This window comes from Hetaerina americana, unplaced genomic scaffold (assembly GCF_022747635.1).
Source record: "Hetaerina americana unplaced genomic scaffold, ioHetAmer1.1.p SCAF_8, whole genome shotgun sequence".
Classification (NCBI taxonomy): Eukaryota; Metazoa; Arthropoda; class Insecta; order Odonata; family Calopterygidae; genus Hetaerina; species Hetaerina americana.
The window spans coordinates 50,272,393-50,288,630 of record NW_027287427.1 but is presented as its reverse complement, the minus strand read 5'-3'; the positions used below and the strand labels follow the sequence as shown (position 1 = coordinate 50,288,630).

The 16,238-nt window shown below is 39.2% G+C and overlaps 1 protein-coding gene across 1 annotated transcript in view; it reads right to left on the bottom strand.

Moving 5' to 3' along the window:
• fid (fire dancer) overlaps positions 1-16,238 on the bottom strand; it is a 543,398-nt gene that overhangs the window by 15,721 nt on the left and 511,439 nt on the right. The window contains exon 4 of the mRNA XM_071596871.1: positions 6,214-6,405. Coding sequence (XP_071452972.1) covers positions 6,214-6,405 — 192 coding nt within the window. The remainder of the gene's footprint in view (positions 1-6,213; positions 6,406-16,238) is intronic.

The following is a 16,238-nucleotide window of genomic DNA, read 5'->3' as shown; positions in this document are numbered from 1 at the left end:
AAATAATTGGAAAATCAATATGAGCCCCGTATCATTTTTAATGCTGCATCAAGTTGAAACAATCGTTTGAACCTCAGAGGCTATGCTTTTTGTTCGACGATTGTATTATTCCTGAGAGTGGGAATTGGTGGGGGGGGGGAAGGGGAGGAAAAGGACTAGAATCGATTGGCAAATTCTCACCTACTGGTCAGTTGTTATCAATCTGGCAAATTAAGCGGGCGACGGAATATTCCGGGGATCGAGATGGTGCGGGGGCTAGCGTGTTGGCTTCCCACTCAGAGGGCGCGGGTTCATATCCCGGTGGTGTTGAATATTTTTCAGAGGTATCTCGATCCCTACATGAGGTGCTTTGTGGAGGGCACTTTGAGTGAGTACGCCGTCCGTCGGATGGGACGTTAATCTGCGGACCCCTTGGCGCCTTTCGTAAAGAGTAGGCTAATGCCGATGCCGGGTTTCTCTCCACCCTTCATCCTTTCCTGTCCATCCCTTATGGCGCAAATGACCTCAGCTGTTGGTCACCTCCCCTAAATACTACTACTACGGAATATTCCGGGTAAGCAGATATTTTTCATGGCAAAATTTGTTTATTAAACTGAGAAATGTGAGAATGAAATGTATTATGTTATTAAAATATGAACGTATATTATCATCATAAGCCTTTTTGTTACCATTTTATTGCAATAGATTTGAACGCACACTCGTACGTTTCGTAGCTGAAGGCTCTATCGAATGGACCATGAGAAGGATGAATAATAAAGAAATGTCGGTCGTTCTCGAACCGTGGATTATTTTATGCAAATTTTCGTGGAGTAACATAAAAAATGCCAATTTTGTTGATATTTTCCAATTTTTCCAGATGGTGATGTTACGTGAGTCATGCGTAACCACCTACCTCCCCAAGACGGTTACTTATAACCTTTCATTTAATTTTATAGTTATATATACTTATGTATGCATGATGTTTAATTTATTCATATATAGTATACATGTAATAATAGTCGTCTTATATAATTGATATTAAATTTATTTTTAATTTCAGAGTAGATGATTACCCTGGAGATTGGGGGCTTCCTTTGAACGCCTCAATGACATATGCAAATTTTTTCATGTATTTCCAATAAGTACAGCTTAGGAAAAAGTCAATGAACTAACTTTTGGAATAGTGTAGTAATGAAGAATTTTGAATATCGTTCAAAAATCATAAACTTTTGATTGTAAAAAAATATTTATTGAGCCTTGAAGTAAAATCTGAAATCACTAGAGCTAATTTTATTGTCGTTAAAAAATCGCAAAATACAAACGCGCATGTGTACAGATAATAAGTTCCTATCAATCCAGAGTAATGATCTCGAAGTTCTATGTAATGATTATTGGTTAAAGTTTTTAATCTTCTTCTTTAAGAGTTATTAAGAAAGATTCTCAGTTCTTTCTTATTCTGAGTCCTTCCCGAAATAAAGAATGTTGGTAATCGCCAGTGCAAACCCGCAATGCAGTCGCAACAAAACCAGGGCGTAACATCACGGTATCCTGAAACATAGATCTTGTTTTCTATCATTCTTTTGACGAAATACTTTTAATGCTAACGCGTAATTTCCTACGATTGCAGATAGTGGCTGATGTATTTTACACACTGGATAATGTCTCGTAACGTATATGTAAACGATTGATGTTTCAAAGCTCAATAAATTAATAACAGTATGGTCAACTACCGACGGCTTATAATACCAAGAAAATAGAATAAAAGTTATTTTTACTATTATCTTCTGGGATGTTCATTACTTTTCAGGGCAAATAATATATTAATGCATGACTTATGACCTCTACACGTCGACTATTTGTCATACGGCAATTTTGGAAAGTCCTGTGGTACTTTGGTTGCATACAGGCAGTAAACTGCTACAGCTTATGAGAGAAATACATGTGATGCAAACGACCAAAGGGGACCAAAAAAATAACATGAAAACCTGAATGATTTAAATTATTTCAAAAATTAATTGGAATCTATTTTAAAATTAAGTGTAAAAGAAAGAAAAATAACATAGACTAGAAGATAAACGGGCAAACTCATTTTTTATATATAATAATGGATAGGATTCAATGAAATCTATGGAATTCTATCGGATAATAAACGAGTTATCGAACGCCAGCATAACTTCTGCTAGCCAATATGAATGATAAAATGCCTCAGTTCTCAAACAGCATCGCTTATAAATTTCATTTCCGTGTTTAAAAGATCATTTCATAATATTGCGCATAGGAACTGGCATACTTCCTAGACTTATCAACACATTAAAATACAACTCGAAGGCTTCATTTCACGAAGATACTTCCTTCTATACTGTGAAATTTCCTCTATATCCTCGTATTTTTACCCAATTCATTCCTTCCTTAATCACTTGAAGTATAATGACGCCTTACAACCCGAGAGGCATATCCATTAAATGCTTAGCCAACTCGAGAGCACAGTCATATCTCCCGACGCCACAGGCAGAAACCCTGTAGTATTTCAAACGGTTAGGTTGAGGGCTAGTCGCGGAAGTAGTTTTGAATCGACGTCAACGTATTCCGAGCAGTGCTGTAACCCAGGTTGTCCATGTAAGCAGTCGGAGCACGAGCAACGTGAGTATATAATAATCATTTTTATATTTTAAAATGTTATTGATATCGATGATCGTGAGGTTTATTCCGTAAAATACACTTAAAATTCATTGCTTTGAATCGCCAGAGTGGATTATATTGTACTCGTATAGGCAATATTGTCCCCATGAGAAGTATTCCAATCCCATACTGGTTTCGATTGCATTAGTAGTCCTGAGTGATTTCGTCGGTGTTTAAAGGCGGCTGGCTACTCTATTGGATAACTTTACTGTCTAATAGCAGAGAACGTAGTTATGTGCGGTTCCGGAACTTAGTCTTTAAGAATAATTATGAAAGGCTACTTACAGCTGAGATCATTTGAGACTTAAGAGGTAGGTGGGCAATCTGTCAGAGGTAGTCTTCTAGTATTTTGAGGAAATGGGGGAAGGAAGAGGGTGGAGAGAAACCCGGAATCGACAGTAGCCTACTGCAAACGGAAGACACCAAGGGACCTAAAATTTGACGTCCCATCTGACGGACGGCGTACTCCACATAGCACACCAACTAGAGATGGGGTTGCCAAAATTCCTGCCACCTCCGAACCCGTGCCCTCGGTGTGGGAAGCCAGTACACTAGACACCGCATCAAATTGACCCGCTTGAGGTTCCGAGATGTAAGAGTGGAGAAAAATGGAAAACATTAAATAGACGGAATAGAAAACAAACGAAGTTTATAGAAAGAACACCAGGCCTGATGGCGGAGCGGAATACGTTGCGGGAAGAAATTCTAAAGCAATGGATATGTGGATGCAGTAGATATTTAGATGCAATGTTTGTGATAGAAGGGAGAACGATTGCAAAACGAGGCAGGGGCGGTAGGAAAGAATGGGGAAATTGGAAGGAAAGAAGTGATAAAATAAGTAAGCATAACTTAAGAATGGTTTATTGAAATGGAGATTTGTCGGCTGGCTTTCCACTTTGTGGATCTCGGTTTAGTTTCAGACAAAATTGCCAGTTTTATTCCGATCTCTACTTGGAGGTAATCTAGGCGAGCACTTCCGAGACGGCGCTGTAGACGGGACGTCATATCGCGGACTCCTTCAGCAACCTGAGTAAAGGGAGGAGCACTTGGACGACGCGCCCTCAAAATCTTCAAATCCCTCCAAGTGTCATTTTCCTATATTCTTTTCGCACTAAGTTAAGAATGATGTCATACTGGATTTATTCCCTGTTTTCACATTTCCTGGAACTCTTGCCATAGTTTTTTCCCACGCACCCTGAGGGAATTCGAAACCCTAAGAAAGTTCGACATTGAGGCTCTTCCAGACGTCTCACTCATCGGAGGGGTAGAATGACGTTGACATAAAAATCCATGGCGTCATTCATACCTTAAAGAGAGGATTTTGAATCTTCAATAGCAATTATTGCGAGGAATAGAAATATATTAGTAAATATATTTTTGTTAGATACATTATCTTTTCTCTTCTTAATACTCTACTGGATGGGGGAACGAGAGTTTTGGAACAACGCAATTAACTTTGAAGGCAAAGGTCTAAAAACTATGAGCGCATGCATAGTTGAAAATGCTGTGAAATTTTAAATCCCCTATATTTTTGGTCATAACTTCAATCTATTACTATAAATGCTTGCATTTCTCCGTTATGTATGTGGTCCCACCTTGAGGGTCAACTTATTTGTCTACCTCTATTTATACAAATATTAAAAGTTCTCTAAATGCCAAAACTCCATAGTGGCGAAAGTTCGGGTTTTGGAGGTGAACTTGTTTTGCTCGGAACGGAGCTTATTTTTCGTATTTTATTAAATAGATACATTGGCGATATTCGTTTACTTTCACCGGTTGATATAATGTTCCGTAACTCGAGTGGGGGGGGGGGGGGAGGAGCTACACATTCTACCTTGGCCAAATAATTTCATCAAAATTATTGTTTTGTCCGCCGATGAATATGCCATGTTTTTCCGGGGTTATTTTTTTGCATATTGTTTCGTCGTCCGTCGAGAGTCAAATTACCTCCCTGTTGTCACGCGCTTTTTCGAGCATCCCTAGTGGGTTTGTCCCTGGATGACCTGGATCCCTTGACCCTCGTTACATTCTGCTGACATTCCACACCATGCTCTGAATTAACAAGCGGGCAAACCAGAAGGAACCATGGTCGTTCGATATCTCGCTCGCCGCTTCACCAATATCGCTGAGGTAAGCAAAGCAATATAATTCCTCCCGGAAAATGACTACACTCTGGAACCTTCCAAGTATCATGGATGGGCGATTATTATTATTAAGGGCAGTCTAGCGGCTAAGGTATGGACGAAAGAATAACCACGTTAATTACTGTGAGCTTCATCTTGCAGGACACTGCTCGGCACTCTGAACTACAAATTACGTTTTAACTCAATTCCACATACATTCCATCTACTTTCATTCCGTCCAACATGCCTATGCTATTTCTACCCCTTCACCACTTTACCAACATTCTTCTCTCTATCACAGTCTTCAGCATCCAATCGCGAATGAAAATGCTCAGCGTATACCTTTCCTGCTTCCTTTAGATTTCTTCCAACAATCCTCTCTCCTCCCCCACTATGCCTAGCACATTTTCGTTTCTTTTCCTTCCCGCCAATTTAATTTTTTACACCCTTCCCCACAACCAAATCTCAAAAAGTCCCAATCCACCGCTTTCAGCTTGTCTCAACGACCAAGTTTTCGTGTCCCCTCCTCCTCCATCCACCAAAACCGCACCCGAAATCCCAGGTCCCATTTGCCTCCTTCCCCCATCCACTTTCTTTCACACTCGTAAATTCACGCATGAAAATTGATGTAACCGCAATCGTTTACTCTAAGGTAGATTACTCATTTTAAAATTACCGCATGACTACAGTTGCTTATTGATGAAATCACTTGAAAACTTCATATTTTGCTAATTTTTCGCAGGAGTTATCAAGGTTTCTTCCGATTCAATATTTACCGCGAAGGCTATAAAACATGCATGCCTAGATTTAATGATATTGCTATATATGCGCCTTTGAAATCATCCCGCATCGTACAGGGAAAAGGAGACATTTGCCCAAATGGCAAAGGAGCTTTGGGACTTGAGGTCCTCCGTACCAAACCTTTTCCATGTGGCTTATATTTTGTGGCCCCATTTTGCGCCCGTTCATGACGAAGATCAGAAAGGTACCACGTAACTGAGTGGTTACGCAATTACCGCCGTTACCTTGGGCCCATGATTTTTAAGGGATATCAAATGAAGGGCGTGGTGACCCACCTGAAACGGGGTGGGGAGCACTGCACTAAACTACAATTGCCAAGGAAATATTTTAGTGTCCTAGATGGAATATTTTTAGTTTGCTGTAATGGGATGGTATTCTCTGCTCTGTGTTAGTTGATAAAATGGATCTGTTTTGAACTACAGGTATATTAGATGAAACAACGTTTTAGACACCACTTGCGACGCGGGTTAAGAAGAAAATACTCTATAAATGTCAAGTATAAAGTATAAATAATAGATGAAGGGGCTTTGGGAGAATAAATTATCTGACCTTGTACCTTAGATGGAGCAAACATCCTCAAAGGGCCGCGCATTTACTTTCTTTGCTTTTGCTTTGTCTTCAATTGGCATACCTTTCGGTGGCGCTGCTCCATAGCCCAAACTGAAATGATGAGTCTCCCTCCAATTCGCAGCACGCGCGCCAACTCGCGGAGTGCGTTCACTCTCCGCTCCGTGGTGGCGAAGTGGTGAACTACGGCCACGGATAGGACGGCGTCGAAGCTCTCGTCCCGGAAAGGCAGGGAGAGGTTGTCGCATCGGAGCACCTGCAAGAAGGAGAGGGAGAAAAACGAACAGTGAGATAAAAGCCTCTTGCATTTGAGACAGCCTGCAGAACCAGAAATGTCAGTGAAATATGGCACTTAAAAGAAACGAAGTACGAGAGACGGTCTTGAAGCGGGTTTTTCCCAATTTCTTAGGCATACGGGAATTATGGCTCACGCTTAAGTCTGGCGCCATAATTGATTGACACCGCGATCAAGGCATTCGTTTCCATAAAAACCGGCTGTAAATGACCGAGAGTTTTTGAGCAATGATATCAAACATTAGTGAATCCTTTAATACCCTTATTTAGGCCAGAAAATTGGGCTTTTAAGAAAAGAGGGTGAGTGCAGGTTGTTTGATTTCGAGCCTTTAATATACTTTGTGTTGAAATGGGCAAAAAAATAAATAAATTTGGTAATTAGGAAGGAAGTACAACGGAGACCTTGGAATAAAATATGTTTGTATTCGTTGCTAATACCAACATTCTTTACTATAGGGTCAACGTAACCCTTAGTTCTTACTTCTTCCTCCCTACCAAATTTATTTTTTCCATCCTAGCGCATCACAAAGACACTCTCGAAAGCCACCAATGTGAACTCGTTTACTCTTTTCTCAAAGTCCAAGTTTCTGATTCATATGCGTGAAATTTAAGGAGAAAGGAAAAATGGGAAGGGGATCTCGTATATCGAAAGGCATCAAGGTGATGACGACTTTTATGGAAGACAAATGTTAGGTTGAGAACGGGAGGAAGAGAATAAGCGTTTTGATCGAAATTTAAGGGAAAAAATATGTATAAGGGCCGAAGCGAATGATAATGCAGAGCAATAGTTGTTTAAATGGTGTTAAAGATCTAATGAATTACTCTTATTTGTATTATATTTTCACGGAACCTCAATCATCCGCAGTGTAGAGAACTCAAAAATATAAGTTTCCAGAGTTTCAAAGAATGTGCATAGGTTTTCATGGATCGTCCACTGTAAAATATCTTATCTTCTACCTATATAAAAATATTGAAACCTTTCTTGATAACAATTCCTTATTAATATGTTTTAATTTAATTACGAGACAAAGTTAAATTCACGTAGAGTGAATAAATAAACGTTCCATTTACTTTTATTCTTTGACCTAATTTGAAATACCAATTTTTCCGATATTCGGAGGAAACTTTCTTAATTAAGAGCAGCAAAATATTCAGTGTTAAAAAACTTTGGGTGATTATGCTTTGAGTATGACGGCTGCAATTCATTAAAAAATCTTATTGTTAGTTCCCTTCATATTGTTCCAAAAATGTTTTACCTAGAATAACCACGTGAATGAAAACGGTGATCAAGTCTTCGATCCTGTTCCGAAGTACCAATTTAAACTTTTTAGTCGCATTAGGCCAAGCCTACAACAAAAATTGACAGTAGCTTACAAAAAACTATCGAGAGGCACTTTTTAATAATGCACTCATGGAAGGTAAGGGGTTACGAAATGGAATTTGCGTGGCTTTTCGGATACGAGGAGGTGCTTTGCACGGTGGTGGGAATGCGCCATGGATTTACGTGCCGTAAGTTAGGTCACGAGCGCATAATGACGTGACCTATTGACCTATTTGGCGGGAAGTGGGTCAAAGGAGTAGGAAGAAGGATAAGTAGGGCAATGATATTTGTATTCCCATTGTGCGGGATTGATTCAACCCAAGATGGGGTCACAAAATCCTCTATGCGCTAGAAATATACAACTTAAAGACGTCACTGTATACTAAAATTATACTAGGATTTTTGAATCACGACTTAATAAATATAGCTGGGTTTTCCATATTTTTCTGTTTCCAGGGTTCTATATTTCATGCGATAATTTTTATGTCATGAAAATTTGAAACGATTCCTTTGACAAACCCTATTATCAATCCCACGTTAAACAATGTTTTACATAAAAATAAAAATAAATGCAGAAAATGTTTTAACTTACGTGAAATTAAAACAATTATAAGAATTATTAAAAAAACAATCAAGTAGATAAAATTGTTTTTAAGTCGTTCATGTAAATTCAAATATTTTTACGGTTCGACACATTTATTATTAACATCATTTTATGGAGACATTCTATTAATGGGTTAAGTGAGTGACTAAGTAAGCGGGAGGGAGCGATTTCGGGATAGTTGGAAGAAGAGAAAAAGGAAGATGGAATGAATCGAAGATTTTATCCACTAGAGGCGAGTGGCTAACGAATGAAATGTCATTCATTAAGCAACCCTTCATTTTTTGCTGCAAACTTTCGATATTTTCCAATACATCCAGCCTTCGACCTTTTGGTTTGGGGAGTCCAGTGGTAAGACAAATTGGGAGCTCTCTGGTCTCTTCACCCCGTATGTAAAAATACTCCATAGTATTCCAACACCATCTAATGGTGTCATATCAATAAATATTGATATCACATCCTGATATTTGATACGAGCCAAAACTTTTAAATATAAATATTCTCTATGGAAAATTGCTTAATCTCTTTTGTTTAAACAAAGATAAACCACGGCTACACGATATAGCGTGAATAGGTAATGGATACAGAAAAGTATTATTTAATTATCAACCGTATTCTACCAGTCAGGGTAGATGATGAACCCAGGGACTTTGCACTGCTTCATTTCTAAGGCCCACCAAACACAATACTAAATACCTAATCACATATTAAGTATCATAATAAACCATTTTCTAACCCTAAATACTTCCTAAATCCTTTGATTACGTACAGTATGTCTAATCTTGTCATCCCTCTACTGCGCTTTACCATCATTCTTCGCTTTATCACACTCTTCAACCCTTCATTTTATGTCGACGTCTCCTGCACCCATTCTTTCCTTGGAAGAAAAAAATCCAGCTTTCTCTCTTCCACAGCCATACCTAGTTTGCATGCTTCTTCGTTTGTTTCCATTGCCATCCATTATAATTTTTGTACTGTTCTCCACAACCACATCTCAAATGTCTTCACTCTACGCTTATCCTCTTAAAAGAGAAATGCCTAACGAAGAATTTAGTTTTTGTGAAGTTTTTCTGTTTACATTACGTTAGTAGGGATATAAAATCTTCCCTTTTTTCCAGCCGATACAGGTTAAATGGAAATGGAGTTTTCTCGCAATCCAGTCTCATTAATAGAATATTTCAAATATTAAATACATCACGTTTACATTCGGTATTCTCTAATTTATGAAGTCAATGAAGCAATGGTAGTCACTCATGAAGTCAATAGTCACCATATTTTCTTCTTCTAGTCATTTTAATTTTTCTGACCATTACATATTTCATGAATTTCCGTGAACTTCGCGCAATTATATCTCCAGGAAAAAACGAATGCATTCAAACAGGGATAGTCATTTGAGTAACCAAGATCGATGATGACATTAATTTTAGTGATAAATATTTTATTGCCTTTCAAGGTGCTGTTATGGTAAGTAAAGAGTCGAAGAGGTCGAAGAATCCGTGACAGCGTAAACCTTTAAAAAGAAATTGGACACCGGTTCAGAAAAAATATATGCCCCTAAAGTATATACGTATGCATACATGTATACCGTAATGGATAAACATCTTGTTTCGTTTTTCGCTTTTTCGTTGTTCGGAAAAGGGCAAGTCATATTGTGAACCTTCGCCAGCACTTAATATACACGATGCGCATTTATTTGAGGGATAATCGATATGTTTGCTTTCCCCTCCACCTTTCTCTGTTAACGCCAACGAACCTGAGGAGTCGACGTTCTGTTGATCGATAGCAGGCAACTTTTGGTACATTTCGCCTGGGCCTATAGATTATCTATCCCTTATGGTTTTAATTTTCCATTTCCGTGGCTTATCCATGCATAAATATCATCTTATCTTTTCATTATACAATATCCGCGTTTCACTCCCCTGCTGTTTCGGTGACGTCACCAACTGTTGAAGGTCTCTCGGTAATAAGAAACACATCAATTCCATTAGCGATGTGTCACGAAGTTCTTTCTTCATTTCATGCCTTTTTCAAAAATGCCTGGATTAATTCTTAACTCGACTGAATTTTCGAGAAAAACATTCTCATGTGTGAGAGAAAGAGTCATACCTCTTTTACGCGTAACTTCTTAGCCACCAGGTTCATTCTGGCTCGCAATACAACGCGAAGTGGAATGTTTGCCACGCCCACTATTTTTTGATGGTGACTCAGAGCCTGTATCTCGAATCGTACGGTGATTGCTCTTTTTAGTGGCATCTAGTATGTTCGTTTTCAGTATCTAAATATTACATGCTAAAACTGAAGACACGTTGAAGCGTTCCACCTACTTGATTTATCGGTTCATTACAGTTCTCCTAGTATAACTTGGTAGTTACTCTACCAGGATCTAGACATTGACTGATAGAGCGAGAGCGGATAATAATATGTGCTAAATTAGAATGCAAGGAACTTAATATAAGATACACCTCGTAAATTAATAACGGTAATTAAATTTTACCATTCATTTTCAAAGCAGCGATGAAAATAACTAAGAATAGCGTTATAATTAACGTTACCACCTTAAAAGTGGTCTTGTTCACAAACATTGCGTTGTTACTAGCAGAGTACAAAAAATTGTCCGTATATGTCCAAATGGAAACGTCCTAATATGCGGAAATCGCAGAGGCATAAAAAATATCTATTTTAAATGATATTTGGACTTACATGAATGGAAAATACAAAGATTTGCAAAAATGTTTCGCGTACATTTTGCCATTTATGAAGGAGGCAAGGGCGATAGCCCAGGAAGCGAAGAAGGCCTCGGAGAAGACCGAAAGCTTAAACAATCTACAATGTGAGTGCCCTTTTAAGTGTTACTATTTTATTTGTGTTTTATTGTGCCGTCCAAATATTATACAACTCGTGTGAATGTTTCTATATCATCGATATATATATATATATATATATATATATATATATATATATATATATATATATATATATATTTATACATACTTTATCTCCCTTAAAACTTCAAACTTATTTCACTGAAGTTTAAAAATGCAAGATTAAGCAAGTCTATAATCTTGAATATTATTAAAACATTCGCGAAAAACGTATAATTATAATATTTCATCACTTTATTATTTCATTACTTCATTACACGATAATGGCTTCGTTTATTTTTAAATTTTATTCAGTAAATTAAATGCATGAAATTGGTGTTTAACAATGAAATAATGCCTATGTTTGGAGTAAATTTTGAAATTTATATGGATTAGAAGCGTTTTGATTTATCAATTTCTTCTCATTTCGATTAAAATTTATATGGATTAGAAGCATTTTTATTTTCAATTTCTTCTCAATTCGATCATATTTAATGTTTTTTGTCCCTATGGCGCTATTTAGAGGAGACGCATGGGTTTCTTTTGTGATTAAAGGAAGTAACCAACCGAAACATCGGAAATACCCGGCTTACAAATTGACCGAGTTTCAGGTAGGCAGCATTTCGCGAAAAACAGACTCCGATTGAATCCGCTTTCACTCTGCGAGATCAGATGAGATAGACTGATTTCCCATCCAGACGTAATCCGTAACATAAGCCAGGGAAAATATGAATGGACTTCTGAGAACTGATTTCGCGTCATATGCTATGCTCCTAACACCTTACGTTTAGAGGAAGGGCACACTTAATTTTTGAGGACGCCTCGAGGGTTCCGAGTTTTAGTTCCAGAGCTTCGAAACCCCAAGACGTGATATCGTCATAAACAGCCTTGGCGTCACCAGGACGTATGAACTGTAGATGGGAATCGGGGATGTACATGTACTGTATATAAACGGTTGACTCATTTGCTTTCCCCTTCAATATCCAAGTGCGCCCTTGACCATGGAAAGATCGACGAGGACCTTTGGAACTAGGCGTTGATCAATTTCGCCCTCGGGGTAGAAATACTTCGGCAGGCTAATGGTTTAAGTCAACGCACTCATTTTTCTCTCTTCGAATTACATAAAGAAGAGTCGCGAGACATCGACCTTAATGTTATCCCAGGCCATGGGCGGGACTATCCTAGAATCTTTCCGTTGACGTCATCGCAACGTCACCGCTTGCAAGAAGAACCCGCGAACGAAAACGGGAACAGTATTTGCATACACCCTCGCCCTTTCATGGAACGACGGCAACGCTCTCTCAGAGCCGCGGAATTTATGTGGCAATTTGTTTACTTTGAGACAGCCTGAATCCATTTTTGATTACGTGGATTCGAGAAAATATGCTCATTAAGGATAAAATTAATGGGAATCCAAATGGATACCATGGATCCATTTCCAAGTAAGATATACGATTCGCCATTTTTTTATTCATGTGAAATTTAGATAAGGGAGTTCACGGGAATTCGGTTTTGGTTCGGCTTGAACTCTGCATACATCTACGATTTAAGTGCTATCACCGTGGAAATAGAATTGGCTTAAAATCGCTCTATCGAAATAATTAGCTTCAGATAATTACTAGGAGAATAGGTTCCCCTGAGATGGTTATTTATCTTACTTAGTTTGCCAATGGGCGTTAAGACAAATCTTAATTTAAATAGTCATCAAGCACTGTTTTCGTCGTATCGCTTCAATGGAAATGTACTCAGGTCCTTCTCAACATTTATTTTGAAACCAGAATAAATATAAATAATTACCTACCCAAGGAACCTACTACTCACTTATGAGAGAGTGAGGTAGTTTGTAGAATTACCTTATCTGCTGACTCGAAGACTGGCATTTTTGTATGTACGATAGAAAAACTTATTGGGAAGTAAGTTTGATAGCTAAGCGTAAAGATCACTTGGCATTAAGCCCAACTGCGTGTGAAATTCACTATACGCATGCAAATTAATTGGTATTTTTATACGACCAAATGTTGGTCAACTTTGGATTTCACGCCTTCATCGCGGTCGAAAGCGTGAGCAAGAAAATCGGTCATACCCAGGTGTGCGGAGTGCTTCGCGAATCCGCGTATTTTTCGGAATGGATTTCGACTCCTGGTTTTTACATAACAGACAAGATTTCTAGTGATTTTTTACGACACATCGTTTGTCACACACAGGGCGATAAACGAGGACGGCTTTTGCCTCTACGACCTACGCGAAGCATTTGTCATGCGGACGAGAAGAGCGGACGTAGGATTCGGAGAGCAGGTCCGAGGTGATATCGGAAAGGAGGATGTCCGTCACTCCATCCGGAAAAAGGACTTGACCGCAGGCCGAAGGAAAAGTTGTCGCGCGGGAGCCATTTGCAACATGCACCATCGTTGAATCTTAATTTTATCCCCATAGTACGTAGTCCTACATCGCTATGCGAAACAATGCCTCTTAACTCCACAAAACGGAAAAAAACTCCTCGTCTCCACAAGTATACCCAAATTCCCGCACATTAACACGAAATACCCGTATTGGAGATAAACCTAAACATTTCGTGTTAATCGATTTTGGTGCTAAACGCCATGTACCTAATCGGATAGATTATAGCGTAAAAATGATATATTCATGCTTCTTAATCTTTTTCTTTAGTTTTAACAAATCCATGCTCACGCATACCGTTTCAAAACTAATTGCCTCTCCGAAATAGATTGTTAGTTCTTTGGGGGTCAGCGGGAAGCTACTATCACAGTCTCAGAGCCAGGGGTTCAAATACAGAGCTGCACCACTTTGCTTTCGTTTGTTATCTTAATCACTATTTGCGCAATGATAATATGTTTTACATACGTAATTTAAATTTCGCACTACAAGACCTAATACGCCGCGATTCCTGGAGATGCCACGAGTCAACTGTGCTCGTTGCGAGGCTCGTAATCGCTGCGAAGGAAACCTCGTTTTGGGTAGCGATAACACGCAAAAGTAGAATCCATAATCGCACCCAAAGTAAGGGCAAATGCCCTCAGAAAATGCGCCCCCGAAGTTCTCCCGCGGAAATTGATAACACAAAAAAAGTGGTTTTTGTATTACCACTGTTGTTTTCAGCCCTAACCACTTGCCACCGAACCTCTGTAATGATAGTTTCATAAACAAGGTAATTTCGATTTTCCATAGATATCATATCTAATTATTATAATAGTACATTAAAAATTATGGTTTTCATTACCTCATAGGGCGAATTAAAGCCTTCCCCTCTGATTCTAATTATAGATTGATTAAGGCCTATTTTCGCGACGAAAATACTTTTTATTGTTCTATACACATTTTAAATATGAGTCAAGTGGATATACATTAGAGAAGCTCAAAGTGCCTTAACTTTCTTTTGGAAAGAATTTTACGTATTAAAAACTGCTCTCTTTATCTTTCATAATTTGTGATGTCGTCCACCTTAAAAAAACTTGTTCCGGTAAGTATAATTCTTCGGAAAGTGATTCAAAAAATTAAAACTTATTTCATATCTTATGTGTGTCACAACTTTATATGTATAAGTTGGAATGCCTTTCCTTATATCATTCAGTCATTCGCGTACTCGCACTCACACACGTAAAAACACGAAGGCGCAATACAGCACACAGCTTTCTAGACAAATACACTTTATTTTGAGTCCCTCTTCTGTGCCCTAGTGAAAAAAACTACATTTCAACGTTGGAACTAAATTAATGGCAGGGCAAAGGCGTTCAATAGTGCGCTTTGGCTTAAATTATGAAAGGTTAGAAAACAATTTTATTTAGTTTATAGCATGCTCTCCAACGCAGGCCAACGGATTTCTAAGTTACCCATTTGATTTGCTAAGCTATTACCTAATTAGATTTCCAGGGTTTGTAATTAATTAGCCCATCCCTCTTTTATATTGATGGCCTATAAAGAAAGCATCATTATGCCTAAGGGAATGTTACCTTTTGGAAATTTAACGGTGATTTCGTTTCCAGACCCTTCAGTCAGTCAACAAAGATGAATTTTGCCAGGGAATTCTCTAAAATAATTACCTGGAATTAAATGATCGGGTGAAACCGAAACGAACATTTATTCCGCTATGAAATATGCTGGAAAATTTTAATCGAACATTTATTATGGTGTTATGCCGTTTGAGATATGTCTTGGATGGACACAAAATAACCACTGCTACATTTCTATGTTTAACATAATACGATACAATCCGAATCTCAACAGTACAGTAAACCCAGCTTTAATTGCACATACTTTCTACCTGGCTTCATTCCGCCCAACATAAAAATACCTTCCGCTACCCTTACCTTTCTGGTGTAACGTTCTCTCCTCTATCAGTGCTCAACATTCAATCACCAATCCAAATGCTCTGCATCCACATTTCTTACGTCCTTTGAACTCCTAACAACCCTCTCTCCTACCATGCCTAGTACTTGCTCCTTTGCTTTCCTATTCCCATCTGTCCATGTTTTCTTTGAATCCTCTTCCGCACAAAAATCTCTAATTGACGGTACGGAATGACTATTTTGAGACCTTTGGACAAGCCACGAAAGGGCAATTCAATTTTACAAATAGTTAACGGGCTCACACAGGGCGGAACCGCGGGGCCACCGACTCCCTCGAACCCTCCCACCCTCCTTTCCCCCAATTGGCCAAAGGCCCGAAAACTCGGGAGCTCGGAACAGACGGAAACCCCTCTCCCCATCGTTCCAGTCAGCCCCTGCCAGGTCACGGATGCCCCCTTCCGCGGCCTTCCCGCGCGCGCCTTTAACGAAGGGGGGGCGGCGAGGCCGCAAATACCACCGCGCCCGCCCGCCTTCCTCCCTCAACTCTCGCGCCCTCTTCTCCTTCCCGGCCGCCTTCCCTCTCTCTCTTTCTCTCGGCTTCTCGCGCCGCGGTTTGCCCTAATTCGCGGGCGAGGGGGAGACGACTGCGGGGCCCGAGCCGACTCTGCAGGGACGGGCCGAGGAGAGAGCAGCGGCCCTCTCGCATCT